This window comes from Amblyomma mixtum, chromosome 2 (genome assembly GCF_055824585.1).
Source record: "Amblyomma mixtum isolate Tamu chromosome 2, ASM5582458v1, whole genome shotgun sequence".
In the NCBI taxonomy this organism is placed as follows: Eukaryota; Metazoa; Arthropoda; class Arachnida; order Ixodida; family Ixodidae; genus Amblyomma; species Amblyomma mixtum.
In genome coordinates, this window is record NC_143013.1 from 101,219,615 (window position 1) to 101,246,915 (window position 27,301).

The 27,301-nt window shown below is 48.1% G+C and overlaps 1 protein-coding gene across 1 annotated transcript in view; it reads left to right on the forward strand.

The window, feature by feature from the left end:
* spg (dedicator of cytokinesis spg) overlaps window positions 1-27,301 on the forward strand; it is a 116,367-nt gene that overhangs the window by 28,277 nt on the left and 60,789 nt on the right. The window contains exons 11-16 of the mRNA XM_089572280.1: window positions 1,846-2,048; window positions 5,492-5,846; window positions 13,278-13,375; window positions 19,035-19,127; window positions 21,746-21,846; window positions 25,074-25,326. Of these exons, the coding sequence (XP_089428406.1) occupies window positions 1,846-2,048; window positions 5,492-5,846; window positions 13,278-13,375; window positions 19,035-19,127; window positions 21,746-21,846; window positions 25,074-25,326 (1,103 nt within the window). The remainder of the gene's footprint in view (window positions 1-1,845; window positions 2,049-5,491; window positions 5,847-13,277; window positions 13,376-19,034; window positions 19,128-21,745; window positions 21,847-25,073; window positions 25,327-27,301) is intronic.

The following is a 27,301-nucleotide window of genomic DNA, read 5'->3' on the forward strand; positions in this document are numbered from 1 at the left end:
AGGCTCTGTAGTGTTTGCATCGTGTGACTTGACTGGTGTCAGTATACCGTATTTACCCAATTCCAACACGCACCTTTTTTCGGGGAAAATACGTCTCAAAATCACATGCACGTTGGATTCGAGTAAAAACCGAAACTGCCCCATAGCTGCCCATCGTCATCGCCATTATACGATGTGGGAGCTCACTAACTGCTGGCAACCATGGGAGCACGTTTGCTTATCGTTTTCTGCATCACAGGAGCCGTTTTGAACCGGTGTGGTGCTCGTCATTTTTGTCGGTGAGCATGGCACAAAAAAAAATTCACGGGACGAACTGCCTCGCCTCGATTTTGCTGCATTTACGACATGGTTAGCAAGCTATAGCATCGTCCGTAGCGCAACGGTGTTGTTCTCCGGCGGGCTCTCCGTGTGATAAAGTTATTGAGAATGGGTGCAGCGGCCACGAAGAGACGTCGTGTCCGCCACGAGAATAGCTTGAAGCGCAAAGTTGTTCTGCACGCAGAACAGAGCGGCAATAAACATGCTGCCTGTCATTTTGGTGTGCCAGAAACTTGTGTTTGCGACTGGCGAAGACTGAAAAAGTCAGTCTTTGAGTGCAAAATGTCAAGCAAAGGACGCCACGGTCCGCAAGTGGGGAGGTTTCCCGACCTTGAAGATGAGCTGGCTGACTTCGCGTGGCAGCTTCGTGTGGCAGCTTCGTGTGGACCACATGCCCATCACCACCGAGGTGCTTTCAAGAAATGCGGAAATTCTAATGCCATAGACGGCACTCAAGACTAGATGTTGTGGTCGGAGAGTGAGACGGAGCTGTCCGAGAGTGACAGTGAATGAAGTTCGGGTGAATAAAAAGCCTGTTCTCACCTCAAAATATAAAAACAATTGCAAATATTTTTCATTCGTGGAAATCACATGCACGTTAGAAGCGGTGCTTGTAGTTTTTTTTTCGTTACCGATATCGGGCGTGTGTTAGAATCGGGGCTTGAAATTTTTTTTTTTTGGTGCCGTAAATTGGGTGCGCATTCGACTCGGGGGCGCGTTGGAATTGGGTAAACATGGTAATCCTCCTAGCCATTTGTGATGGTTGCTACATCTTTGTGCTTCTGAAGGTCATGGAGGTCTCTTACCATTGCTTTTATGCTTTATGACTTTTACACATTCCCAAACACTTAGCATATCAATGGTGATTGAATTGTCTTTCTCCGATTTTTACATCTGTTGACAGAGTGAGCTCTGCCATTTGAATTCTCATATACATGATGGATTTAATATTAGCAACAAGCTTGCAAATATAGGCTGCAACAGCAGCTAGCTTGTTGCAAGTTTTTAATTTTTTTGTACTTTATGAATTAAGCACAAGAAAGAAATTAGGCATAAGGCATTGGTTATCCACATTCGTAGACATTCACGTGTCAGTTACAAACCTACAGAGCATCGTGAGGAATGTCTTACTGAACAGTTTCCAGGTGCGCACACTCAGTGGCCATCTTTGTTCCAAAAAGGAAAAGAAAGACGGCCCATGATGTGTTTGGAGACCATTTGGCTTTGTGTTACTGCCATAGGACATTCAGCCCTAATGTATTAAAAAAAAAGGCTTGTTTTTTGTCCTGTCTGATAATGCCCAGAAGGCTCTTCAGTGGTAATTGGGTTTAAGCACTGGATTTACGGGGACACCAACTACAGTGGAAACTGTTGCCCATTGCTGTAGCATTCATGGAGAAATAACAAAATAAAGGGGAAAAGGCATAGAGGGGAGAACACGAAATGCGTGTAATTGCCAGCCTTAACGCCTGGCAGTATTGCACATTGAGTAGCTTGAATCCTTTTTTCGTGTGTCCTTGTTGCCAGGACTGAGTGTGTGCCTTCAGCCGGTGTCGGATCCCGAGGAGGGACTGCCCATCGTGCGGATGCGGGGCTTTCCCGAGGTCATCATGCCAGGGGACGTGCGCAACGATCTCTATCTCACCCTGGAACGGGCCGATCTGGCCGGCCCAGCCAAGAACATTGAAGCTCGCCTCCTGCTGGTCACTGCTGACGGCCGCATTCTCCAGGTGGGCAGGCAAACCTGGCAATGAATTTTTGAGTGGGCCCGTAAAAGTTGCTGGTTTTTGGGACAGTGCTTGCGGGCAATGCACTTTGGTGTCTTGAACCTGTGAACAGTGCAAAAGCTGACAAAACACATTGAGGGGCAAGGGAAGACAGCTTGTGCCTCCCTCTTCTGTTTATTGTATGTACTGACGTAACGAATGTAATTAACATGATAGGCATCCCCTACGTTGGATTCCGTATAGGCATCCAACGTAGGCATCCCCTATAGGCATCCCCACATTGGATTAGTCATGGAAAGTTTGTATTTTTAAATTGCTACTCAATAAATTTTACTCCACATAAAATGTGCCTTCCAAATTAGCACCTCTTTGTGTTGGCAGGAAAAGTGCATTCATTTTTGAAGTAAATATCAAATGGAGTAAAACCTCGATAATTCGACCTTGCATTATTTGAAATTCTAGATAGTTCGAAGAATTTCTGCGGTCCTGTAATTTCTAATGCAAATTTGTCCAGATAATTCAAAGTGGCGGCGGGCAAGAGCCCAGTTAATTCTAAGATCTGAGCTGCTGTGTGAGGATGTCCGATCCCAATTTCACCGCAGACCGATGAAGCGATGGCCCCTCAGAGCCGCGCGGCGGCACTGCAGAGCGATGCTGATTAGTAATGCCGATGCTCGTTAATGCAAAGCACCCCAGCCCTATACTCTAAGCAGGAAAAACAATCTGGTATGTCTTGCGGACAGCTGAAGCATGCGCCTGCAGTGGAGGAGATGTGCTTCACTGCAACACAGGCGTGGATACCAGTTTGAAAGTAACATGCACTCAGCGCATCGTCAAGGCACGGCCGTACTGGAGGCAGTGGTGCTTGGTGGTGGGCAGTGGTGGGCAGTGGAGGCAGTGGTCGAATATTTTTCACATTTCCAGTGACTTCAAATTAACAAGGTTTTTTATTTATTTATTTCCTCAAAGGTCTCGGTTGAGACATTACATGAGGGAGTGGACGGTATCTGGCAAACAATGGTAAAAAATGTTAAGATGAAAGGCTGGCGACGCTCCGCTTGAATTCTAGTGGGTTGATGATAATGGCAACTTCGGTGGGCAGGTCATTCCAGTCTCGTGCAGTACGCTGAAAAAATGACTGCTGAAATGTCACAGTATGGGCTTGTAGGGGATACACTGCGTTACTATGGCTGAACCGGGCGATGCGGTGGGCTCTTTTTATGTAGGGGTTATCAAGAGGCAAAGAATGGAAAAATTTATGAAAAAGGTTAAGACGTGCTATCTTACGGCGCGAGGCTAGGGGGGGCAAGTTGATTCGAGCTTTTAGTGCTGAGATGCTTGAGTGGTAGGAATAATTAGATAGAATGAATCGTGTTGCGCGGTTCTGAACCAATTCAAGGGCGTTAGTAAGATTATTGTGGTGCGGATCAAAAATAGCGTTAGCATACTCAAGCTTGGGACGCACAAAGGTTTGAAAAGCAAGCTGTTTAATAGGGGGAGGAGCGAGTGAAAGGTTACGGCGTAAATAACCTAGAGCACAATTAGCAGAATTTATTATGTGATTAATAAGACAGGTCCAAGTTAGGTCACGCGAGATATGCACACCAAGATATTTGAATGATTCGGATGTTCCAATCTGCAGGTTATTAATATTATAATTAGGCGCTACGTAATTACGACGACGGTGAATGTATGTTTCACTGGTGTTCACGTAATAAGTGGCTTCAGATGGGGAGCAACTGGCTTTTTTTACCTTTTTTTTTTCTTTAGCGTCATACGTTGGCGGCCGCTTATGCTAGAAGCATTGGGACCATTAAGCTTGCCTTCGGCAGTGGTCGGGAATCTGTGTGAGTGACAGTGTGCCCGCTTGTCTTTGGGAGGAGTGCTGCAAAGTTTTTGGATGAACCAAGCTCACCTTCCAGAGTGAAAGGGTTAACAGAGAGCAACTCTCATCACATGATGCGTGCTATGCATAGGTCTGGCCATGTCAGATCTGTGTTTCACGTGCAGGCAGGCTTGGTGGTGCCGTGCCTGCCACGCACCTGCAAGAAAGAGCCCCTACTAGAAAGCCTTTCCATTAGAATCCTGCAAGAAAGCCCACCTTCTCAAGGAAGCTTCCCTGCACCTGTGCAGTGAAGCATTCTTTCAGTGTAACAGTCTTTTATTTTAGGGGGAAGCTCTTAGGCGCCCATTCCCGGGTTTAGCGGCGTGCGTTGTCGGCATATCCGAGCGCAGAGTGCAGCAGAGGAGGAAAGCAGCAGTAGCGAAAAGAGCACAAGGAGGAAAGTAGAGAAGGAGGAAATGGTGGCAGCATGAAGATTAGAGAGGAGTAGTGCGTGCAGTCATTTGCTGGCCGGTGATGTCGCCGATAAAATGTGCATTGCTCGCCAGAGATAGCACCACTATGAGACGGTTGGCAACTCTGGAGCTTGTGCCGAGTGCCGCTGGCTTTCTCAAACTACAGCGGTAGCGAAGATAGTGTGAGGAGGAAAGCAGAGAAGGGAGGAACGGTGGCAGCATGAAGAATAGAGAAGAGTAGTGCTCTGGTCGTTCGCCCCAGGTGAGGCTCACTGGAGGTGGAATGCTATGCGCGCTGCCCAAGTCAAAACCCAGAGCTGCCTTCATTTGGCACTGCGTGTTCTTTATGGAATTGCCTGCGATATGAGTACCATAGCAGCTGTGCTCACAAATCGCTTTACTGAGAAGCATAATCATCGGCAAATTTTTTTCGTTGCTTACCTTGAAAGTGTGGTGCCGACGTGGACGGAGCTGTTGGGGTTCATGGTTTCTCAGCAGTTCATCTTAAGCGAGGGACACATGTAGTGGTTTGTCTCGAGCGATTTTATTTTGCTTGTCTGCGGGAAGCCAATTGAACAGTCTCATGCTATATGTGTTAACATAGCTTATCTTAGCTGCAGTGTGCATACTGTTCTTTAGCATCAACAAAGGGCACGTCTTATTAAAATGAGGTTGTGCTTTAAATAAATCTATTGGAACTTCTTTTACATGCCCTATTCAAATGTTTCTTTGTGTACATTACTCTTATATTGCCAGTGAGAGGTCTTGTTTGTAAAGTTCTTGAGGTGCTGCAGCACTTATCAGTGTGTGCAACTCTTGAGAAGAGCATAAATTTTACATGTGAGTGATGAAATGTGCCAGTTGGAGAGTTGTTGTCTCAAACTGGTTGCTTCTCTGTCATTGCCGCTTGCTAGCTTCAATATCCTATGCATTTCTCCTGTGTTGTTGTCTTGTTCCAGTTGCTTTCATGTTGCAAATGGTTGCAGTTGTCACTGAATCAGGTGGTGTGTAGTTGACAGTGATAACCTATCCTCCCTCACTTACACAGCTATATTTGGTCTGTGGCTTTCCGCTCTTGGGTGGAAGACTCTCGCCGTTGAGATGGATCGCAGACCGGCCATGTTGTCTCTGCCTTCACCGCTGTGCAGGACTGCCTGAGTGGGGGAGTGTGCCAGGGGGAGCCCTCGTGTGAGTGGCGCTCTCTGGTGCTGTGCCGCACGTGCGCCCCTCGCTGGGGAGAGGCAGTGCACGTGCGGCTTCCCCTGGAGCCCCTGGAGGAAGGGGCGCACGTGCGGTGCGAGCTGCGTCACTGCTCGGCGCGCAGTGGCCGCGAGCCACGGCTACTGGCCTGCGCCCTGCTGCCTCTGCTGCTGTCACGGGGCACCGTACTGCCCAATGGACCCCATGAACTGCCCCTGATGAGGGCAGACCAGGGGGCCCAGGCCCGCCACGAGTCCCTGCACCTCACCACCCTCCTGGTCTCCACCAAGCTCACCCAGAACAGCTGAGTGTCTCTCTCTCTCTGCCTGTCTTACCAGAATGGGCTGTCACTCTCATCACAGTTACTTGCATGCATGTCACATTAGTAAGCTCTTCCTTTCTCAGCATTCTCTCTGCTGCTCTCCTTTGCAGGCTGCCTGCCTCTACTCCTCTTTGGCTTCCCGAGAGCTGTGCTGTTCTTTCAAGGCGGCCTTTGCTTTGGAGTAGTAAGGGCCTTTGGCGCCCTTTACTACCCATCTTTGGCTTCCTGGGGAGTCCACCATTCAGCTCTTTATCACAGGGACCACTGCTTTTAAGGTCTTTTTCATCTCTGCTTCTCTGATCTCCTGTACCTCCCTGTCTTCTTTCTCTTTCACAGCAGCCTTTGCCTTTCGGTCTTTCCATTACAGGGTTTTGTCGTTTACAGACAAACATAGGTGCTTATGGTGATACTAGCCCCAAAGCAGTTCCGGTGTCAACAGCGCGGCATTTGAAAAGGTTTGCACCAGTGCAGACGACATGGGTTGCGCTGGTTTTGATGAGGTAGCACTGCATGCGAAGCATTCTGCGATGTTTGATAAGACGCCGATGTAGGTGACGCGCCAGCTTTCGGCGCTTCTTTTTCCCTGGGGCAATTGCTTTCTCGAGAAACGCACCCTTTTCCAACAGGAGGTGTTCTGGGGCTAAATCGCAGTGTTGCCAGAACAAAAAGCATTCAACAAAACAGTGTATATGATCCTCTCTCGATGCAATGGCCTCTTTTGCTTTTTAGGTCATTGTTCTCTTCTCTGATAACTTTTCTTGTGAAATCCTCTGGTCTTAAAACCCTTTGACTGCAAAAGAATTTCCCCAAAATATACCAAAATCGCCAAATTATTTTGGCTACTTTTGGCGAAAATGACTGTTGTCAGGCTTAAAGCACGCGCTAAAGGTGCAAAATGCGTTTCATGGACAACTACCATCCTCCAGTGTTGAAAATTGCAACAAACGCAATTGTGGACCATAACTCGTCTTTGACATTGGGAGCAGTGCAACGTAGGGCCGGGAAATTGTTGCTCGTCACTGCCGGTATTGGTGCAGTCTTCCTTGACGTGTACAGCTCGGGGTTGTTGTTTAAAGTGTTAATGCAACAGATGTACTGGAAACCTTGTCTTGTATGAACACGGTGTTAGCAATGGTGAGTGAAGTAAATTTGCAGTAACTGTCTCACCCACAGTGGACACCTCAGTCGTGCTTTGCGGGAAAGGATGAAGGAGGAGTTGAAGGAAGGCTGAGAGAGAGAGGTCTCCAATGCAGCCGTTGAACTGAATGGATGGTTACAAGTTGAGTTACTTAAAGGTGCACTGAAGAGGAATTTGAACTCGTCTTTTTGCTGCGGGAACTCAATCTACACGTTCTGAGCATTCTTAGAAACCTTGATTTATTGACCTGTGTGGCCGATTTCCGTAATTAAATCGAATTAATGTCCGGCTCCCGCCTTTTTTTTTTTAATTCTCCCTCGTACGGTGGGTGGAGTCGACCAACGCGCCTTTCACCCAGTCCCGTGGCGGCTTGCCGCTCTGCCATCGGCGGAGTAATATGTAGTAGTCCGCAGAAGCAAATAGTCCGCGCGTATTTTTATTTCTGCGGGCTTATTTTGCGGCTATATTATCTGCGAATGAAACTATTTATTCACGGAAACCTAAAAAACAAAATAAAGCGAAAGCAAAGCCTCCACGGAGCTGGCTGCAAGGCACTCCATGCGTTGCTCGACTCCGCCCACCATACGAGGGAGAATTCAAAAATAAAGGCGGGAGCCGGGCGTTAATTCGATTTAATTAGAGAAATCGGCCACACAGGGCAATAAGTCGAGGTTTCTAAGAATGCTCGGAACGTGTAGATTGAGTTCCCGCTGCAAAAAGGTGAGTTCAGATTCCTCTTCAGTGCACCTTTAATGTTGTCATGGAGGAAAATGAGCTGCTCAACATGTCCAGGAAGTACGAATGTGTCCTGCTGGTAACAACAGCATCAGAAACTGAGAACAGGCGCTCACTACCCAGCAAACCAAAAACCTCTCAGAAACGTCTAGCTAGACGTCTCTGAGAGGTTTTTGGTTTGCTTGGTAGACACGCTTGTGGCTGGTGTGGGCACGTATCTCCTTGCGAGTTGAGCCAGCAAAGGGTAAGCTTTTGCACCTTGCTCTCGCAACCAGCGACAAGGGTCCTCCTTTGGGCCCAGAATCGTATCTTGCTAGTACCTTTCTACTTCTGCCTGTGCTTGTGGCTGTGAATGCTGTCGCTGGCTTAGAAGGGTGTTGAAATTCTTCCACTGTGCTGTGGTGGATTGGACTGTTTCCTGGGCCATCAACACATGGGATGGATACCTGTGGGCTGCTTTGTACATTAGGAAGGTTTCGTACATCTTCAGCTGCCAAATTCTTGAGCCAGTTACTCATTGTTCCATCTTCATGGTACAGTGAAAGCTCGTTAATTCGAACTTCATGGGACCGGGAAAAAAGTTAGAATTATCCGATGTTTGAATTATCGAATGGCTGCAAAGGAACTGACAAGAACCATTTGCATTACAGTATACAGTGAAAGCTCGTTAATTCAAAACTCGATAATTCGAATTTTCGGATAATTCGAACTACACTACTTGGTCCGGCCAAGCTCCATAGAGATCTGTGTATAAAAAAGCCCGTTAATTCGAAAGCGAGTCGGTTCCGTTACGGATAATTCGAACTACGCGCCACCGCGTCTGGGCGGCTTGGCACACAGCATGTGGCCAAAAAAAAAAAAAGCACCTCCTCCGCATAGTTAGCTGCGTACGTCCTAAACGGGCACAGAAGATGGAACTAGATAAAACCTTGGAAAAGTGGGTAAAGCTTAAATGGCACCATCACCGGCGCGGTGGCCGGCGGCACCGGAGGGTAGGGTTTGGCGACCGCACTGGCGGCTGCCTACCCTCTTTTCCGCGCAACCTCCGGAACTCGCATCTAAATACTCGATAATTCGAGCCCTGTTAATTCGAAAATACGGATAAGCACTGTCAGCGCGGTCCCAGCCAACGCCCATGAAGGCTATGACTTCAGACCGGCGCTACAAATTACGAGCGAAAAACTTTTTTTTTTCTTTGCGAGTGTCGTCCATGCTTCCACCCATCGGTCGGACGCGACGGAAGCACGCGCTCAGCCGCGAACAAGACGCCCGCTTTTGAACTAGGCTTGCACAACCGAACAAGCGCTGGCACTTTGCCAAAGTTCGCTTCCCCCTTGCTGGAGCTACCCCCCCCCCCCCCCCCCCCCCCCGGCCTAAGAATCTGAAAAAAAAAAAGCGTCAGTCGTTAACGCTTCCCTCCGTTTGGCACCGTCACGGCCCACAACGCATTTCTTGGCGGCGCGCCAAGATGCTGCGCAGCGATAACATCACTTATCGCTGCGCAGAATCTTGGCGCGCCGCCAAAAGCGTTGTGGGCCGTGACGGTGCCAAACGGAGGGAAGCGTTAACGACTGACGCTTTTTTTTTTTTCTTTTTCAGATTCTTAGGCAAAAATAGGGGGGGGGGGGGGTCATTATGTGAGTGGGTTCGTTACGCGAGTAAATACCCTACATATACCGTAATGCAAATGGTTCTTGTCGGTTTTTTCGCGGCCATTCGATAATTCGAACATGGGATAATTCGAACTTTTTCCCCGGTCCCGTGAAGTTCGAATTAACGAGCTTTTACTGTATGTATTACATTTACTCCCCTAACGAACCCACTCGCATAATGAACCCACCCACCCCCGATTTTTGCCCAAGAATTAAAAAAGAAAAAGAGCATGAGTTGTTAACGCTTACTTCTGTTTCGCAGCGTCACGGTCCACAACACATTTCTTGGCGACGCGCCAAGATGCTGCGCCGCGATAACATCACTGTGTGTTTACTTTTGACGTTACCTCTAGCAATGGGTGAAGCGAACTTGGCAGAGTGCCAGCGCTTGTCTGGTTGAGCAGTTTTTATGAAAAGTATGTTCGCTTTATCGTGCCATGGGTGATTGGGGTGGACACCGTCTACTGCCACTCAATCATTGGAACATGTGATAGCAGCAAACGCCTTTTGCAGCGAACAATGCTAAAAGCCGGCATCATGATCGCGGCTGACCGCGTGCTTCCATTGGCGACTGATGGGTAGAAGGATGGATGACACTCGCAAAGAAAAAAAAAAGTTTTTTGCACGTAATTTGTAGCACCCGTGCGAAGTCATAGCCTTCATAGGCAATGGCGACAGTACTAATACGGATACCAGGAAAGAGCATGTGTGGGTCCCTGATATTGCGCGCATTATCAATCACCACATAAATTGGAAAACTGTCCCCTGGAATGTCCCATTCAGCAACATGACCTTCAGGAATGTGACGCAATTCTTCTAACTGCTGTGTGCTTTCCCGGAAAGTGACGGGTGCTCAGGTTGTACCACGTCAGCTTGAACAGAGGGTCCAGGAAGTGGCATGTCAGGCTGATGTAGCTTTCGTTTACTCTTGATGTCGAAATGTCAGAGGTGAATGCAAGTGATGCCAAGCCATCCTTGAATACATTGTGCAGCTCCAGATGAACCCGTTCTTTATTGTCATCGAACAGCTTGGGCACCAGTGTACGAGACACTATTGTTCTTGATGGGGGCTGATAACCGGGAACTGCCTCATTCAACAGGTCTTTGAAACCACAATCTTCAACGATCGCATACGGCTGCAAGTCGAGTGCCATCATTCTGGCTATCTTTAGGGCCAAGGCCTGCCGTTTCGATTCTGGCAGCGCCGTTTTTCTTTGCAAAACATCGGCGATGCTTGGTTGACTGGTATCCACCTTTGCTTGAAACTCTGCTTACAGTTTTCTGTGCCGCTTCAAATGGTTTACAAGAGGGGTGGTGGTCACAGCCAACCAACTACAGACAGGTCTTGCACTTCGCTCTAATTTGCACTGTTTCTAATCAGCGCGCGCTGAGCTGCCACGATGAAAACCGGTGTCGGCTTACGATGGGGGATGTCAACCTTTTTATGGCAAATGAGGCCCGACAAGGTTCACTACGAAAATTGGGCTAGTGCGCGCAGTTTAGAAGTGCTGCAATTTGATCCGTTAGTAAAATTGCGGTACAAATTAAATCGAATAGCAAGTGCTATTCGAAAAATATCCTAAAGTTTGAATATTCGCGCCACACCCCTACTCAATGTTCTTTGGCATGGGCTGATATTGCGACAACACCCATGTATTTTGCATTATGCCTTCAGATGTGCACTGTGCGCCTTGGAGACCTGTTTCTCTAAGGCCTTTGCAGCGCCTGTGTGACAGGGGTATCAGAGCACAGGCCCGCAGCACTTCAGTCTTGTTGTGCAACATACAGTGGAACCTCGATTATACGACGTTCAGGGGACCGCGCGAAACCGTCGTATAATCCGGGTGTGGTATAATCGAAAATCAAGCGTGATATTTTTTAACGTCTGATCATCTTTTTTTTTTTTTTTCGGAACACAAATGCAGCACATTTTTGCCGGCAGAGGGCCAGTCTTCAACAAACAAGATAAAATGGCCGTTGAGGCTGCCGTGAGCTACGGGGCATCGGCTCGCGCGGTTTTCTTGATAGGTGGAAAGATTAAGGCGCACCGGTTATCGACTGGCTAAAGTGTGCCTACCGTATTTACTCGATTCTAAGCACCCCCTTTTTTTCACGATCGCGATGCCCAAAGTGAGAGGGGGTGCTTAGATTCGAAAAATCTAAACTAACCCCCCCCCCCCCCCCCCCCCCCCCCCCCGGGCCCCTCTTTTCGCGGCGAAATCTCGATGAAACGGGCGCGAGAAAAAACATTTTATTTAGGAAACATTCAAAAGAAAAATAGCTGCAGACAGTTCTGTGCCGCCATCTGTCTTGTAGTGTCGGAACGCAGCAACACAAAAAGCGCCGTGGACGCCGCTGTCCTCGCTTCGGCGAGCGCGGCCTTGCCCGCTTATCAGTTTTTTCACCAGCGTCCGCTCCGGCGGAGGCATTTGTTGCTGCGACGGGTGTCTTATCTTTTCTCTTTATCTTTCCTCTGATCTTTTAACTCTCCTCTATCTGCACGTGGCAGCGGTGGTGGCTCGGCTCGAGCCAGTAGGCAGGCCCGTGCACTTTCCTTTTCATCCTTCTCTCAGTCACAACAACAACGCGCCGGCCGCGCCTCCTCGGGCCTCCGACTGCACAGGCTCGTGAAAAAGAGAGCAAGTGCACTTGGCGGCCTCGGCAACGCTCTCTTCCGCGCAAAAAAAGGGGTGCTTAGATTCGCATGCAAAGTTTTTTTTCAGAAATTTTTTTCCGAAATTAGGGGGGGTGCTTAGATTCGGGGGGTGCTTAGAATCGCGAAAATACGGTACATCCCGGCCTGCGTTTGCTGACGACCTTTTTTGACGGACAGTACGAGCCAGACGTCGTACGAAGCGGGGTCCTTCTAAAATTTGCGTCGTATAACCGAGGTTTTTAATGCATTGTCTCTATGGCGGTTTTGCCGGGACCGCACAAATTGGTCGTAAAATGCGGGTTGTCGCATGACCGGGGGACGTATAATCGAGGTTCCACTGTACTTTCTTGTTTCTCAGCAGCTTTTGTTGCTCTGGATTGTGGCTTCAGCCTTTAATTGCCTGCCTGCAGAAGCTAATGTTTATTGTCTCTGGCAACTCATTCTCCTTAGTGCTTGCAGGATTTGCTTGTGTCATTTTCCTCTGAAGCTGGAGTGTACGAGATATATTTTAGGAGCTCTTTGAAAGGCATAGAATCAACCACTGATTGCTTCTGTGAATCATATTGCCAACGCTACATTTATTCGTTACTTTCCAGGCATAGTGTTACTCCATAAACAGCCACCGTGGTGGCTCAGTGGTTATGGCGCTCGGTTGCTGACCTGAAAGATGTGGATTCGATACCAAATTTCGATGGAGGCGAAATTCTAGTGGCCCGTGTACTGTGCGATGTCAGCGCACGTTAAAGAACCTCAGGTGGTCGCAATTTCCAGAGCCCTTCACTGCGGCATCCCTCATAGCCAGAGGGATGCCGTAACGCTTTGCAACATTAAACCCCCATAAACTCCGTAAACAGTTGGTAGGTGCATTGCAGCAATGCATTACAACAATGCATAGCAAGCAATTTTTCTGACAGTGGCGGTGCAAAAGTTTGGACTCTTGTGTGAAATGGCATGCACGCCAAATTGTCACCTTTGTGTTTTGACTTCGCTCCTCTGCCATGATAAGTGTACTTCATTGATCACCATCTTTTTCCGCGTGCACTGCAGTGAATTGCCCGTACTTGTGTGTGTCATGCTTTGCTGTTTAATGACCTCGGTTATAAGCTGTCGATGCTGTTGAGTGCATGGCAGGTGGTCTGGAAAGGCCCAGAGTGTGAAGGATGTGACTTCGCTTGCTCCAGTAGTCTTTTGGGGAGATGGTGGCTCACCGTGTGTGTGTGTATGCATGCAGGAGACCTGTTGGCACTGCTTCGCTGGAAGGAGCAGCCGGACGACGTGCCGCAGGCTCTGCTGGGCCTCACCAAGCTGGATGGTGAGGAGATTGTCAAGGTACACATCCGGTGCTGCTGGAGCAGTGCTTTCCTTTCTTCGGTCTGCTCTGGCAGCCTTGGTTGGGTGGCCCTTGGGCATTCCACAGTGTGCATAGATGGCTGGGTACAGTGTTGTGTGCCAGTGGCGACGTACGTAAAAAAGTGAAGGCAACAGAAACTTAAAAAACATTGCATTGTGCTCGTTTGGTTGCAAGGCTGGCTGATGCTCTCCAGCCACTAGAGAGTAGCCAGCCGATTTTAGAGTGCAGCTCTGGAGCATCTGTTCATGTGTTGAGCCACATTACCAACGTCGATGTAACCGAGCCACACCACACCACACCGCACTTCACCGTACCACACCACACCACACCACACCGCACAACAAGCAAGCAAGCAAGCAAGCAAGCAAGCAAGCAAACAAACAAACAAACAAACATTACTGCGACTGGGATTCGAACCTGTGGCACTGCAAACAGATCAGCTTCGCTGGCCACTTCATACGAGCACTAGGCTATCGTCGCAGCTGATCACGCCTCGTGTTAAACTGCAACACTCTCCCACACTGCTCATGGCACATCATCGTCGTCTTCATCAACTAATGCTACTATCGAACTAATATCGTCGCCAGACGTGCCGACGAATCAGCAAAGCAAACCAGTGAGCCTAGAGTTGAGACACCGACAGAGCTGCGCTCAAATTTTGCGTTAGGGAGAATCGCTATTGTCCTTGGAATTTTTCGGATCCGACGAACCTCTTTTGCCAAACATCTAATTATAGCAGGTGAAGACTCTCGCCCTCTCCACCGAAGCCCCTATTCAATGTCGGCGCACGAACACCAAGCCATCCAGGACTAAATGGAGGAAATACCGCTTGATGATGTCGTCCAGCCATTGAAGAGCCCCTAGGGAGCATCGACCGTCCTCATCAAAAAGAAGGATGAAGATCATCGATTACCACTGGCCGCATTTGTTTTTCCAGTCCTGGACTACTTGCTGACAGGTCTCGGCTTCCACTCTGACAGGAAACAGCGTCATGGTCACATGACCTACTTGCCTTAGGCCGCCATAGGCTGCTTGCGAACTCGCCGCCAGAGCCGGGCTCCCCCTTGGTTACCGTACCAGGACGCTGTCATCTGCTAGCAGACGACGCAAGCCACGGCCACCACGACGCCGAAGCAACGCCGTGCGCTCGATCATGATACCGAGTCGATTTGAAGACTGTACTGTCAGCTTAGCGTAGGTACATTACAGAACTCAGCTTCGGAGGTATGCTCGCCGCTACTGCTTGCGGCGAAGCTCGCACAAAGTAGCCCAACTCGTTGCGGATAGGCAGATAGACGAAAGCCTTCGCAAAAATGTTGACAACAAGCTCTATAGCTGCTCCAGTATACGAGTGGCTCACCTGCGATGCTTTCAGGTAAGCGCGCAGACAGCATGTCGCAAAACAAGCGAACGAGAACCTCTTGACGACACGAGCAAACAATACGCGTTCGCAGCTTCGAACGCGCGTCCGTGTGCGGTGGATTTCAAGAAAATAAACGAAGATGCAAGAACAAAAAGTATTGCGATGGGTCAGAGAGCAGCTACGGACCTCATGTGAAGGTTTAACGCACGATATCGCCCTCCAGGAACACGAAAAATACTCAAAATGCACACGGAGTCCAACTCAATATGGCTGGCAGCGCGGCGTGCAGCTGTCGTCTGCTGCCTCCCAGTAGCCCCAAGTAGCCCGCGAACTGCCATAGGCAAAAAACGAACGTGTTGCCATGGCGACGCAGGCAGGTGGGCGGAGCTTTCGGGCTGCCCGAGAAAAACAAATACCGGATTCGAGTCCACAAGTAGTCCCGGGCAGTCCGGGACTGAAAAACAAATGCAGCCACTGATTGAACAGCGTAGCCAAGAAAAATGTCTGCCCTCTGCTCTGGGTTGACGACACCTCAGGCAACCTGTGCAACATCAAGTATTTCCTGTCCATAGACCTAAAAAGTGGGTATTGGCAATTTGAAGTTAATGAAAGAGACCATGAGAAGACTGCCTTCATCATGCCCATGCCCAACAGCCTCTACGAGTTCAAGGTAATGACATTTGGACTTTGTTCTAGCCCAGCGACATTCCAAAGTGCAATGGACTCAGTGCTGGCAGGCCTCGAGTGGCGAATTCGTCTCATATTACTTACATGATGATGTCATCTTTGCTTCAAACTTTGACAGTCACCTGAGGTAAGTTTGGACAGTAGTGGAGGCAATCAAGTTGTCAGGGACACCTCCTAAGCTAGAGCACTGCCACATCACTTTTGAAGAACTGCTTTTTCTTGGCCTCATTGTAACCAAGGATCGAGTATGCCCAGACCCATAGAAAACACCTGCTATTGAGCAGTTTTCACAGCTGAGTGACACGAAAGCTGTGCACAAATTCTATGTGTGTGTTACCAATGGTTTGGCATTGGTTGTTCTCTTGCAGAAGAAAGAAGGCTGCGAGAGAGTCATATCTTATGCCAGCTGCTTCTTACCTAAGGCAGAGGCCAACAATTCAATGACAGAGAAGTGTCTTGCGATATATGAGGCCATGTCGAAGGTCCACCTGTACCTGTACGGTTGGCCTTTAAGGTTGTGAGTGATCATCATGCGTTTTGCTGGCTTGCGGATTTAATAATAATAATAACAATAATATTAATAATCTTTATTCGGTCATCATGTCATACATGATGACAGGGGCTCGGAGTAAAAGCCGCCCATTGACAGCTTGACGAAGCCCTGGACTCCCTACATTTTGGCTATAGCACAGGAGGTCGAGAAGCGCTGTTGTTTACAGTTAGAGAGAAAAAGAAAGGCAATACAAGTGAGCATAAATTAATACTTCAAGGTGAAACACCATCGCCAGAAACTACAAAAAGCGTACAGCACAGCCAGTCACTGACATCTTTTGGATCAGAGGACTGGTAAGAAAGCAGAGAATGCAAAACCAATAGCACTCATTAAAAAAAAAAGTGTGCTTAAGGAAAAAAAAAAGAGAAAAAGCAAGTGATAAGAGCAAGAAAGATTATGTGTGCGAGAGAAACATTCCGGTTAAACTTTTTTATGAGACATCCTCTAGAATAATATTTTGTTGAAGTTTAGTAAGTATTTGTGGCAGCCTATTTTCTAATGCGGGCAGACCATAGGTAGTTAGATAGGTTTTTATTTCCCATTGATTCCCACTTCTTGTTGGTATGTTGGAATTTGTTTTTTTAATCTGGCTAGTGTTTGAAGAAAAGATGTGTAGTTAGACCATTCTTGTTTAATAGCTTGGCACAGACTATAGAGAAACATTCTTGGTGTGGCAATTATTCTGTATTTTGGGAAAAGTTCAGCCGTGTGGTAAGACTGTGGGACGTTTTCAAGAAGGCGCAAAAAGTTATTTTGTTTTACATGTATCTTGTGCAAGTTTGCCTGAGTTGTAGCACCCCAGACTAAGCCACAGTAACTAAGGCGAGGAATAGGGAATGATAAATCAGGAGCATCGCACTCTTTGGGAGGATATGCCAATTACAGTAGAAAAGACCAAGAATTTGGGTAATTTTGCAGTTATGTGTAATGTATGGTCGCCTGGAGACGTGTTCTGGTTAAATATAACTCTTAATGTTTTGAATGTTGGTGCTACTTCTAAAGGACACGACCTTAAAGCCCCTTCCAGCCACATCACATAGAGCTTGCGGCTTCAAGGTTAGCTTGGTGTACTAGTCTGGGCGCAAGCACTCTGATGCAGACTGCTTGTCATGAGCCCCTGTTTACATACCTCTGAAGCACGGTGGTGATTTCACCTTTCTTGCACCTATAAGCAGCAGCAGCACTCGGATCCCGACCTACAACACCTCATCGAATATCTGAGAGGCAACACTTTGTCCCCTCAGCGTTAATGCGTGGGTTGTTATTGCGTCCAAAAAAAAAAAAGGAATAGCAGTCGAGAAGAATTTTGCCACCAACGAGACAACATACCTTCTTGTCGTTTCCAGCAGACTTCGAGAAGAAATTGTGCAGGCTTTACATGACAAACCGACAGCTGGGATCGTCACATTTACCGGCATCCTAAGACACATTCAAGAAAAATATTACTGTCCAAGACTATCCAGCAGTGTCACACGGTACGTTAAAACCTGTCGAGACCATCAGCAACGAAAGACTCCACCGACCGAACCAACAAGACTTCCGAAGTCACTTCTACTCCCAGCAATGCCATTCCAGCAGAGGAGAGTGGACCTTCTCGGGCCCCTATTCCAACATTGGTGTTGGAAACAGGCTTATATAAGAGTGGCGACCAACTAGATGACACGCTATGCTGAAGCAAAAGCCCTCTTAGTGCCACAGTAGCAGAGAAGAGCCTAATTTCTCATGGAGTGCATTCTCCTGCGACACGGTGCCCCGAGGTGCTTGTCATGGACAGAGGAACAGTGTTCATGGTGGAGCTGATGCAAGTCATCATGTGTTACATACAGTCAAACAAGTTATCGGACAATGACTGCATGTCATCCGCAGACAAAATGGCCTCACAGAGCGCTTGAACCAAACCATTGCAGACATGCTTGCCATGTGCGTCAGTGTGGAACACAAGACATGGGATGTCATCCTGCCCTACACGGTGTTCACGTGCAACATTGGAAACAGCATGGCACAGCAACAACAGAGCACGAGAGGAATGCCTTATGCATACTTGCTGCAATGCTGTCAAACGTCACAGAAAGGGAGGACCCAGATGTCGCTGCCTGCCTTCAGCATTCAGAAGCCTGGCAGCTTACCTAGCTACAGATGAAAGACAAGCTATGCATCGATGCCTGATAGTACATCATCTGATGCGGTGCACAAGCCGGGTGATAGAGTCTGGGTGGGGATGCCACCAGAAACTGTTATGGTGTTATTCTGGACCTTACAAGATCGTTCATCGACTAAGTGAACTGGATTGTGGGGTCGTGGCTTATGTAGCGACAGCATTTTAGCACCAACAGGCACCTAATTACACGTACAATGTACGCCACTCTTCGTATTTTTGGTTTTTATTTTTGCTATCATTTGTTTTATTTTAAGCATCGGGTCAGTGCTTATTTCAGAGGGAAGTAACGGCAAAAAGCTTTGTCATGTTTGTTTGTTCATGCTGGATGCCGCACGCACTATGCCTTATCACTTTAGTTTGTTGCACCAGAGGTGACTAGATTCCTCCGGCAAGATTGCAGACAGCTGCAACAATACTTGTACAATATGCGCGATTGTCCTAGGTGCTCTGCACCTTATCTAGCAAGTTCATCAGCTTTAAACTGAGCGCGGGTTAGTACAGTTCTGCAACAACCCCCAAGCATGCTTGTGCTATCGCCATTGCCGAGTTGTTCAGTTCTTTGTGGGTGCAAGTCAGTCCAGTAAAGATTGTGTTCCAGTCCCATATCAGTCTGCTCATCTGTTGTCCATGACATTGTCATCACCACGTTACAGTATTCGTGATCATGTCATATTCATTCAGACATGGCATTCGTGTTGTTGCCCTGTTTTCGTTTCAAGCTAACAGCTCAGTGTTGCTTACATGAGCATTGAGAAGGCGATCCTTGTTCACTGTGTCCTCCATGTGCGCGCTTAAGCAAGTGCAGCAAGCAGAAAAATCTGTTTCCATGATACATGGGGCATACATGCAGCGCCCTCTTTCCTTTTTCCTTTGCAGTTTCTGCAGGACATCCTGGATGCACTGTTCTCTATGTTCTCGACAGCTGATGGCAACTCGACACCGTATTCGGGTCTCGTCTTCAAGACACTGGTGAGGGTCTCATGCTTGTTGGCCGCACTTTAGTGGACCCTGCCTAGCAGAGATACATGTAGTCATTTGAAGTGTCGGTTTGCAAATATGAAATTTTTGGTCGCGAATCGAATGGAATTTTCTCAAATAGTTTTGAATATCAGTACAGCTAGCCTAAGGTAAAAAAGAAATGCTTTTCACAAAATATAGGTGCAAAGAGAAACATTGTGTTGCTCAGAGATTTTACTTAATTTATTAGTACAATTTATAAGGTTGTGCGAATATTCGAAATTTTGAACACGAATATGAATATGTTTGATATTGGGCTCATATTGAATTCGAGAAATTGATATTTGAGACTTTCCGAATATTGGTAAACTCCCGAATATTTGCTGGCGATTGAATACCATGCTGACTTTCACAAAATTGGTCATGACAAGACTGCAATATCTGGGCAAATTATCCGACAATCAAGTTTAAAGTGCCAGGAAAACAGTGCAAAGGCATCACATTTTTTTCTGTCATTTATTGCGTGGACCACTGGTATTCAGACGCTGCTAGGCCTAGCCCTCACGCAAAATTCTGCGAGTGGGCTTTCCCACATATGACACATGATGAGAATAGGATGACCGACCACTTGTTTTGAGATATCACAGTGTGAAAGCGCATTTTTTTTGTTTGTTTGATGCTGTGTTACATATCCAAAGCCCGCACTCATAGAATTCATCCTGTCACTTTCATAACTCACCTAGCATGAGCTCCGCCAACTTGTTTTGGGCCGCCACGGGGGCTCAGTGGTTACGGCGCTCGGCTGCTGACACGAAAGACGCGGGTTCGATCCCAGCCTCGGTGGTCACATTTTGATGGAGGTGAAATGCTAGAGGCCCGTGTACTGTGCGATGTCAGTGCACGTTAAAGAACCCCAGGTGGTCGAAATCTCCGGAGTCCTCCACTACGGTGTCCCTCATAGCCTGAGTCGCTTTGGGACATTAAACCCCATCAAAACCAAACCCAGTACAGTTGTATTTGTATTTCGTTTTTGGCACTGAGGAGAATGAGAGGTGAAAGTTTGCAGAGTTTTCTTCCTTTTCATTTTTATCTCTTCAGCTTAAATTGCATCCTCATGGCTACATATCTCCTTGAAACCATAGGGTTGCCATTGCTGAAGTGTGGCACAATGTGCTGCTGGAAAACCAGCGCAACAAAACAGCTGCAGAACAGACAGGGAGGAGCACCTTCATTGCTGTGCTAGTGAGACTAGTTTGGGCAATTGAATGCTGCACACACAGCGTTCTTGACACGCCATAGCATGCTTGGCCCTCGTGTCTCAGTTTGGCTACTCTGCAATCCCTGTAACAGGCCCATAATGCAGTTACACTCCAGTGAGAGTCAGTGTAGTAATTTTAGCAGAAATCTTTTTCTCTAAGCATGTCAGCAACGTTGATTTGGGCCCTGAGCTGTAGCAGCTGATCCACCAAAAAAATTCATCGTACAAATTTATGTACAGCACCAGTAGACCTATCTGCACTGAACTTCACGAGCACCTTGTGCACTACGTTTCAAATTTGTGTGCAAAATAAGCCTTATATTTCGTTGTGCTGCAGGGCTTTGGAAAACCGCCTGAATTTTTTTCAGAAACTGGCGTGACGTCGTCCTCTCTATGGCTACAAACTCGCCATAGGCCTTAACTGTGCTAATTTAGAAGTTAATTGTAGACTTTAGTTAATTAGTAGCTAATTAGCTTGCTTTTAAGGTTACTGACACTCGCTACAGCTTACACTTTGTATTTGAAAAGATTTTCATCCTGCATATTTCGACCATCCTGTTTTCAGGAATTTTTGAAAGCATTAGCTGAAACACCTGGTGTTGTGCCTCCTATGAATATGACAGGAAAGTGGTAAATGGCATGTGCCATTATGAGGCAAACAGCGAATGAGGCATCAGGCTTGTCGCAATAAGTGAAGTGAAGCAAACAGCAAACGAGGCATCAGGCTTGTCGCAATAAGTAAAGTGAGGCAAGCAACAAATGAGGCATCAGGCTTGTCGCAATAAGTGAAGTGAGGCAGACAGCAAATGAGGCATCAGGCTTGTCGCAATAAGTGAAAAGAGGCAAACAGCAAATGAGGCATCAGGCTTGTCTCAATAAGTGAAGTGAGGCAAACAGCAAATGAGCAATCAGGCTTGTCGCAATAAGTGAAGTGAGGCAAGCAGCAAATGAGCAATCAGGCTTGTCTCTATAAGTGAAGTGAGGCAAACAGCAAATGAGGCATCAGGCTTGTCGCAATAAGGGAAGTGAGGCAAACAGCAAATAAGGCATCAGGCTTGTCGCAATAAGTGAAGTGAGGGAAACAGCAAATGAGCAATCAGGCTTGTCGCAATAAGTGAAGCGAGGCAAACAGCAAATGAGGCATCAGGCTTGTCGCAATAAGTGAAGCGAGGCAAACAGCAAATGAGGCATCAGGCTTGTCGCAATAAGTGAAGTGAGGCAAACAGCAAATGAGGCATCAGGCTTGTCGCAATAAGTGAAGCGAGGCAAACAGCAAATGAGGCATCAGACTTGTCGCAATAAGTGAAGTGGCCATGTACCTGGATAACGCACTCTGTATGCTGTGTGGGTGCACCCCCCCCCCCCTCTCCAGGTGTACATCCTGAGCCTGCTGGAAAGCCCCAAGTTCGAGCACTTCAAGCCAGTCTTGGATGCCTACGTCAAGGGCCACTTTGCAGCTGCCCTCGTCTACAAGTAAGCCGGCAGTCCTTTGGGGGCCTTGTCGCTCACGTGGTACCATATTTACACGATTGTAAATTGACTGGAATGTGAGCCGACAATGATTTTTCCGCCTCACGAGCTCCTCAACACTCTCGCTTTAAAATGTATTTAGTCACTGGACTACACGTCCTCACTAGCGCTGCCATTGCCATCGCTGGTGGCGGGGTCACAGCACGTCGTTCTAACATCATCATCCAGTGAAATCCCCCACTTTGCAAACAGCCACAGCACATTGTCTGAGACTCGAACAATAGGTCATTGCATGCGAGTCTTAAAGGTGCACTGAAGAGGAATCTGAACTCGTCTTTTTGCCGCGGGAACTCGATCTACACGTTCTGAGCATTCTTAGAAACTGCGACTTATTGCCCTGTGTGGCTGATTTTCCTAATTAAATTGAATTAACGTCCTGCTCCCGGCTTTTTTTTTTAATTCTCCCCGTACGGTGGGCGGAGTCGACCAATGCGTGGAGTGCCTTGCAGCCAGCTCCGTGGAGGCTTTGGTTTCGCTTTATTTTGTTTTTTAGGTTTCCGTGAATAAATAGTTTCGTTCGCAGATAATATAACCGCAAAATAAGCCCGCAGAAATAAAAATACGTGCGGACTATTTGCTTCTACGGACTACTACGTATTACTACGCCGATGGCAGAGTGGCAAGCCGCCGCGGGACTGGCTGCAAGGCACTCCATGCGTTGGTCGACTCCGCCCACCGTACGAGGGAGAATTCAAAAATAAAGGCGGGAGCCGGACGTTAATTCGATTTAATTAGGAAAATCAGCCACACAGGGCAATAAATCGAAGTTTCTAAGAATGCTCGGAACGTGCAGATTGAGTTTGCGCAGCAAAAAGACGAGTTCAGATTCCTCTTCAGTGCACCTTTAATGTATCTGCTTTGCTGGCTGGCTAAGACTAACATGGCACACAGCCATATGGTGACGATGTGGTGGTGGTGATGTCGTCAAAGCAGAAATGCAGTGTAGCGGATGACACCCTGCTTATGCAGTGTGTACTTTTCCAGCACTGCGGTGTTTGGGGCTTCACAAGCTGTAAGCTACACTTCAGAATACCGTATTTACTCGCATAATAGGCGCACTTTTTTTCCAGAAAATCCGGCTCAAAGTTCGGGGTGCGCCTATTACGCGGGGTAAAATTTCCGGAAAATTTTTCGACTCGCAGAATTGAACACACCGCGTAAACACACTCGTGTACGGGCCGCACCCCGTTTTCGCGAAGAAAATGTTAAAAAAAAAAAAAGTCCGTGTAAGGGCCGCACCGAAACTTTCGGAATGCACGCGCCGAGGCCTCCGCGATCGGCTCCGGCTGCGCGCAACGGTCGCTTGATCGCGGAGGCCACACACGCGCACAGGAGCTTCCAGACGCCGCCCACGGAGGGCGCCCAAGGCCAAGCTCATCATCATCATCGTTTTCCTCCGCCGCGAGCTTTCGCTATCTAATCGCCATCAGCATCTCCAGCTCGTTTTTTTTTTGTTGTTGTTGTTGATGTCAAGTGCCGGGATTTGCGGTAGCGCGATAGTTATCGTGGTTTATGGCTTTGCCGCGGAGCGTTGATGTTTTAGCTCGACGGGCAAGCACCTTAGCAGCTACACGGCTGGGAGTTTGCTCTCGAACGCGGCAAGCGTGCGGCAGGTCGGAAAATACGACGTGGCCGAGAAGTGCGGCAGTTGCGAATGCGGTGTCCCTAAATTTTCGTACGCGACTCCAAGCGCCGAGGTTTTCGCGGGCCTAAGTCGGGAACATTTCCGGCTGGAAATGAAGCTTTCCAAACAGACGTTTAAAGTGAGCATCCCTGAAAACTGTGTGCGGCTGTTCTACGCGATGTCGTTGTATGTGCTGTGGGTCCGCAGCAGCTGCGACGGCAGCAGCACTAGTAGGGACTAGTAGTCAGTTCAGCAAAAACTTTGTTAAAATAAAGATTGGGAAGCGGGGGGTGGCGAGGCGTCGGCTTGCAATCGTGTAAATACAGTATTGATCACAGTGCCAAGTTCTGGGTGCGCCTATTATGCGCGGAAATAAAAAAATCTGATTTTTCGCGCCCTAACTAGGGGTGCGCCTATTATGCGAGTGCGCCTATTACGCGAGTAAATACGGTAAGTAATTAGGTATTGGGGACGTCTATTAAGTATAACGCAGTTTTACTTTTAAGATTTGCAAGTGGTAAAAGTATGGTGGTAATAAGGTCCGGTGATCGTTCATCACAATTAGAACCTGATTAAATTCAAACTTTATGGTGTTTTGAACAAAGTGTCATGGTCCTGCCAGCTGCATAAGGCTCCGTGTGTATAACTAAATTTAAAAATTAGTTTTCAAATTGGCTTTGCCACTATTTTGAACTGTTTGCTGCCAGCTGCTTTGGCTTGCACAGGTGGTCATGGTCTTAGCCATTTATTTATTTATTTGTTTATTTATTTACCCTCAAGGCCTAGGAGGCGTTACAGAGGGGGTGGGTACAGGGGTTGAACAAAAATTCAACAAAGCAATTTGGAGAAAAAAAAAAGAGAAAGCACACGCGTACAGGCACTCCTGCTTGCATTAGGTGGGGTGAGAGGAAACTTGAGCACGGTAATTTCTGCACCACACATGGTAGGATGTGTACCTAACAGACCAACAGGCATTCAACCAGTTGTTTGCCGCTCATAAGGCTACCTGGTTGGGGAAGCAGATCTTGCGGGCGTGGAATGTGTGGCATTCGATCATCTTTGCTTCCTACTGCTGTCATTGCAGTTGTAAGGTTACATCTCTGTTGCTGTGAAATAATTGCCTACCCTGCATGTGTGCAGTGGTGCCCTCGTACCGAAAAAAAGTAGCATACCAAACAGCGCAAGGATATATGGGTGGCTTGCTGGTGAAGGGAGGTTGAGCAGTCGTTGCATCTCTAGAAAGGCGACCAAGGACTTCAGTGGAGTTGAGAATGTTCACCACAAAGGATTGTGGCTTCTTGCTTGAGCATCCATATGGCATTTGTCAGAGGCAAGAAGTTTAAGGGGAACTGGGATAATTGGCTAGGCAGTCTGTCGTCAAGGCGAAGGCTGCCGATTTGCACAGCATCTCACCATTTCAGCTACTTGATGCAGTGGTCGAGAAAAATGGAGTAGAACTGAATGAAACCCTGTGTGGTTGCACCATAGAGTGTTGTGCCATACTCCTGGTCGGGAGACTTTAGTGCACTGCCCTGCTGTTGTGCAGGGGCCTGCTGCGGTGCATGGCGCACTGTGCTGAGCTGGCGGGCGATGCCGGGGAAGAGCAGTGCTCGGTGGAGCACTGCTTTGCCTCCCTGGAGGCGGTCATGCAGTTTGTGGTGCAGTCACGCCTGCTGCTGAGCCGCACAACAGGTGCTGACCCCAGCGAGGGCTTCTGGGCCGACCTGCAGCCCATGTTGGCTGCCTGTGAGCGCATGCTGGCAACAGCAACCACGGGGGCACCGCCGAGCCAAGCACAGGTAGGTCCCTCACTCCGATTGGCCCACAGGGATGAGGGGGGGGGGGGCATGTTTTCACATGTCTTCATGCTTCAGCAGTGACACAACAATGCATGTCTCCTGCACCAGCAATTTTCTTTCCTCTATACTCATGTCACATTGATCCTTTACCACACTGCCCTGCGCCTAGCCCCCCCCCCCCCAATTGTTTAAAAAGGGGTTATGACATGGTCTACTGAAAAATTGCGCTTTTACGTTGCAGCTACTAGCCATGACGTTATTATGCTGTAAAGAGGAAGATGACTGGCTAGCGTCGGTGAACATAGTTGACGCGATGGTTCTGCTGCGAAGCTCCAGGACGTAAGCCAAAGGCTGTACCCAGCACAGCTCCACCAAAATTGTAGCAGGATTTCTGGGGAAATAGCCTAAGGACAGCTAGCCAAAATGGCGGTCCGAGCTTCGGTCATCAACCCAGCGATCTTGCGCCGTGCGCTGGCGGTGCGGCTGCTGCCACTGCTCATCTTCCTCTTTACCGCCAGCGCATGGTGCGAGATTGCTGGGTTGATGACCGAAGCTTGGACCGCCATTTTGGCTAGCTGTCCTTAGGCTATTTCCCCGGAAATCCTGCATTAATGCATACTTAAAGAAGTAGTGTTTTACGTGTGCATTTGAGCTAGGAATTTGAAGTTATCAGCTCTGAGCCCCTCCTCCTGACAGCGATGGCCGTATTGAAGTAGTCTGAGTGACGTCATAAACTGACGACGCCATCGTCTGCTGCAAAAGTGCCGTGCGCACACTTGGTGCGGAGCAGAGCGCATGCCTACTTGAGCCTGGTCGTGGCACACTGTGGTGAAGTCACCGATACCGGGCAGAAGCTACACAGAACTGGGTAGGACACGGGCCTTTGTTGCCTTTGTCCCTCTCCAACTTCCCCCCTTCACCCATCCGCACCCAAAGCCCGAACAATGATAACTCACTCCCCTATGCTCACTAGGCACAGTTCAGTCATTCAGTCACATCTTTCCTTCCTCCATGTTCGGTTGCTAGCAAGCACGTTACTGTCGGTTTATGTTGTCACGAACTGCGAGCGTGACAATGTTGCCTGACTGCCACATGGTTCAGGAGAACTGTTAAAAATTCAAATGCAAATTACTCGCTGCACCTAATGAGCTTATACTTTGTCCAGTTGTTGTGAGATGTATAGCGAAAAACGTGCAATGAACAGCTCGAGTCTGAAAAATGGTGTCATGACCCATTTTAATTTTGCAACTACAGGGTACACTAGCGTCATCCGGTGGCACTGCCTCCAGCTAAGCCTGTTGTGGCAGATGCCTTTGCCCCCATGCTTTTCTCTCAGTGTAACTTGCATTTCCAATGCTGTATGGTTTCTGGAAGACTTGCTTTGGGAACTTTTGAACTGCTTCCCCCACATGAGGTGAAATTTTGTGGACATCTGGAGCATTTGATTTATGCGAAGCAACAGGGACTAGTCTGGCTGCATGTGGAGCGCTAACGATGGGCTGAAAAAAGAGAAGCCCCATTGTTTCAGGAGCAACTTGGTCCTTTTTTAAGGGGCCACTAAGTGATGAAAATGTAAACTGGTTTTGAGGAGAGGAAAGGCGCATTAGCTGTCTCAGAGCTGTCTCAGTTCGTGGTGGACACATCACTGACAGTGAATGAGTGAAGGGTGGATTGAAAGAAGGAAATGAGTCAGAGGCACAGTATGGGAGGGCTCTGATTTAATTTCAACCACCTGGTGTTTGTTTAACATACGCTGACATTGCACAGCACACAAGCATCTTTTGTCTTTCACCTTCATCAAAACACGGACACCACAGTGGGGATCTTGTCTTGCGTCCTCATGCTCAGCATCTCCATGCTCTAACCCCTGAGCCACCGCAGTGAGTTACAGCTAAATGGTCAGCGTGCAGCAGATCTTGCATTGTGACCACGCAGTCGCCACCAAAAGAGGGACCAGGTTTGTCATGAAACATTG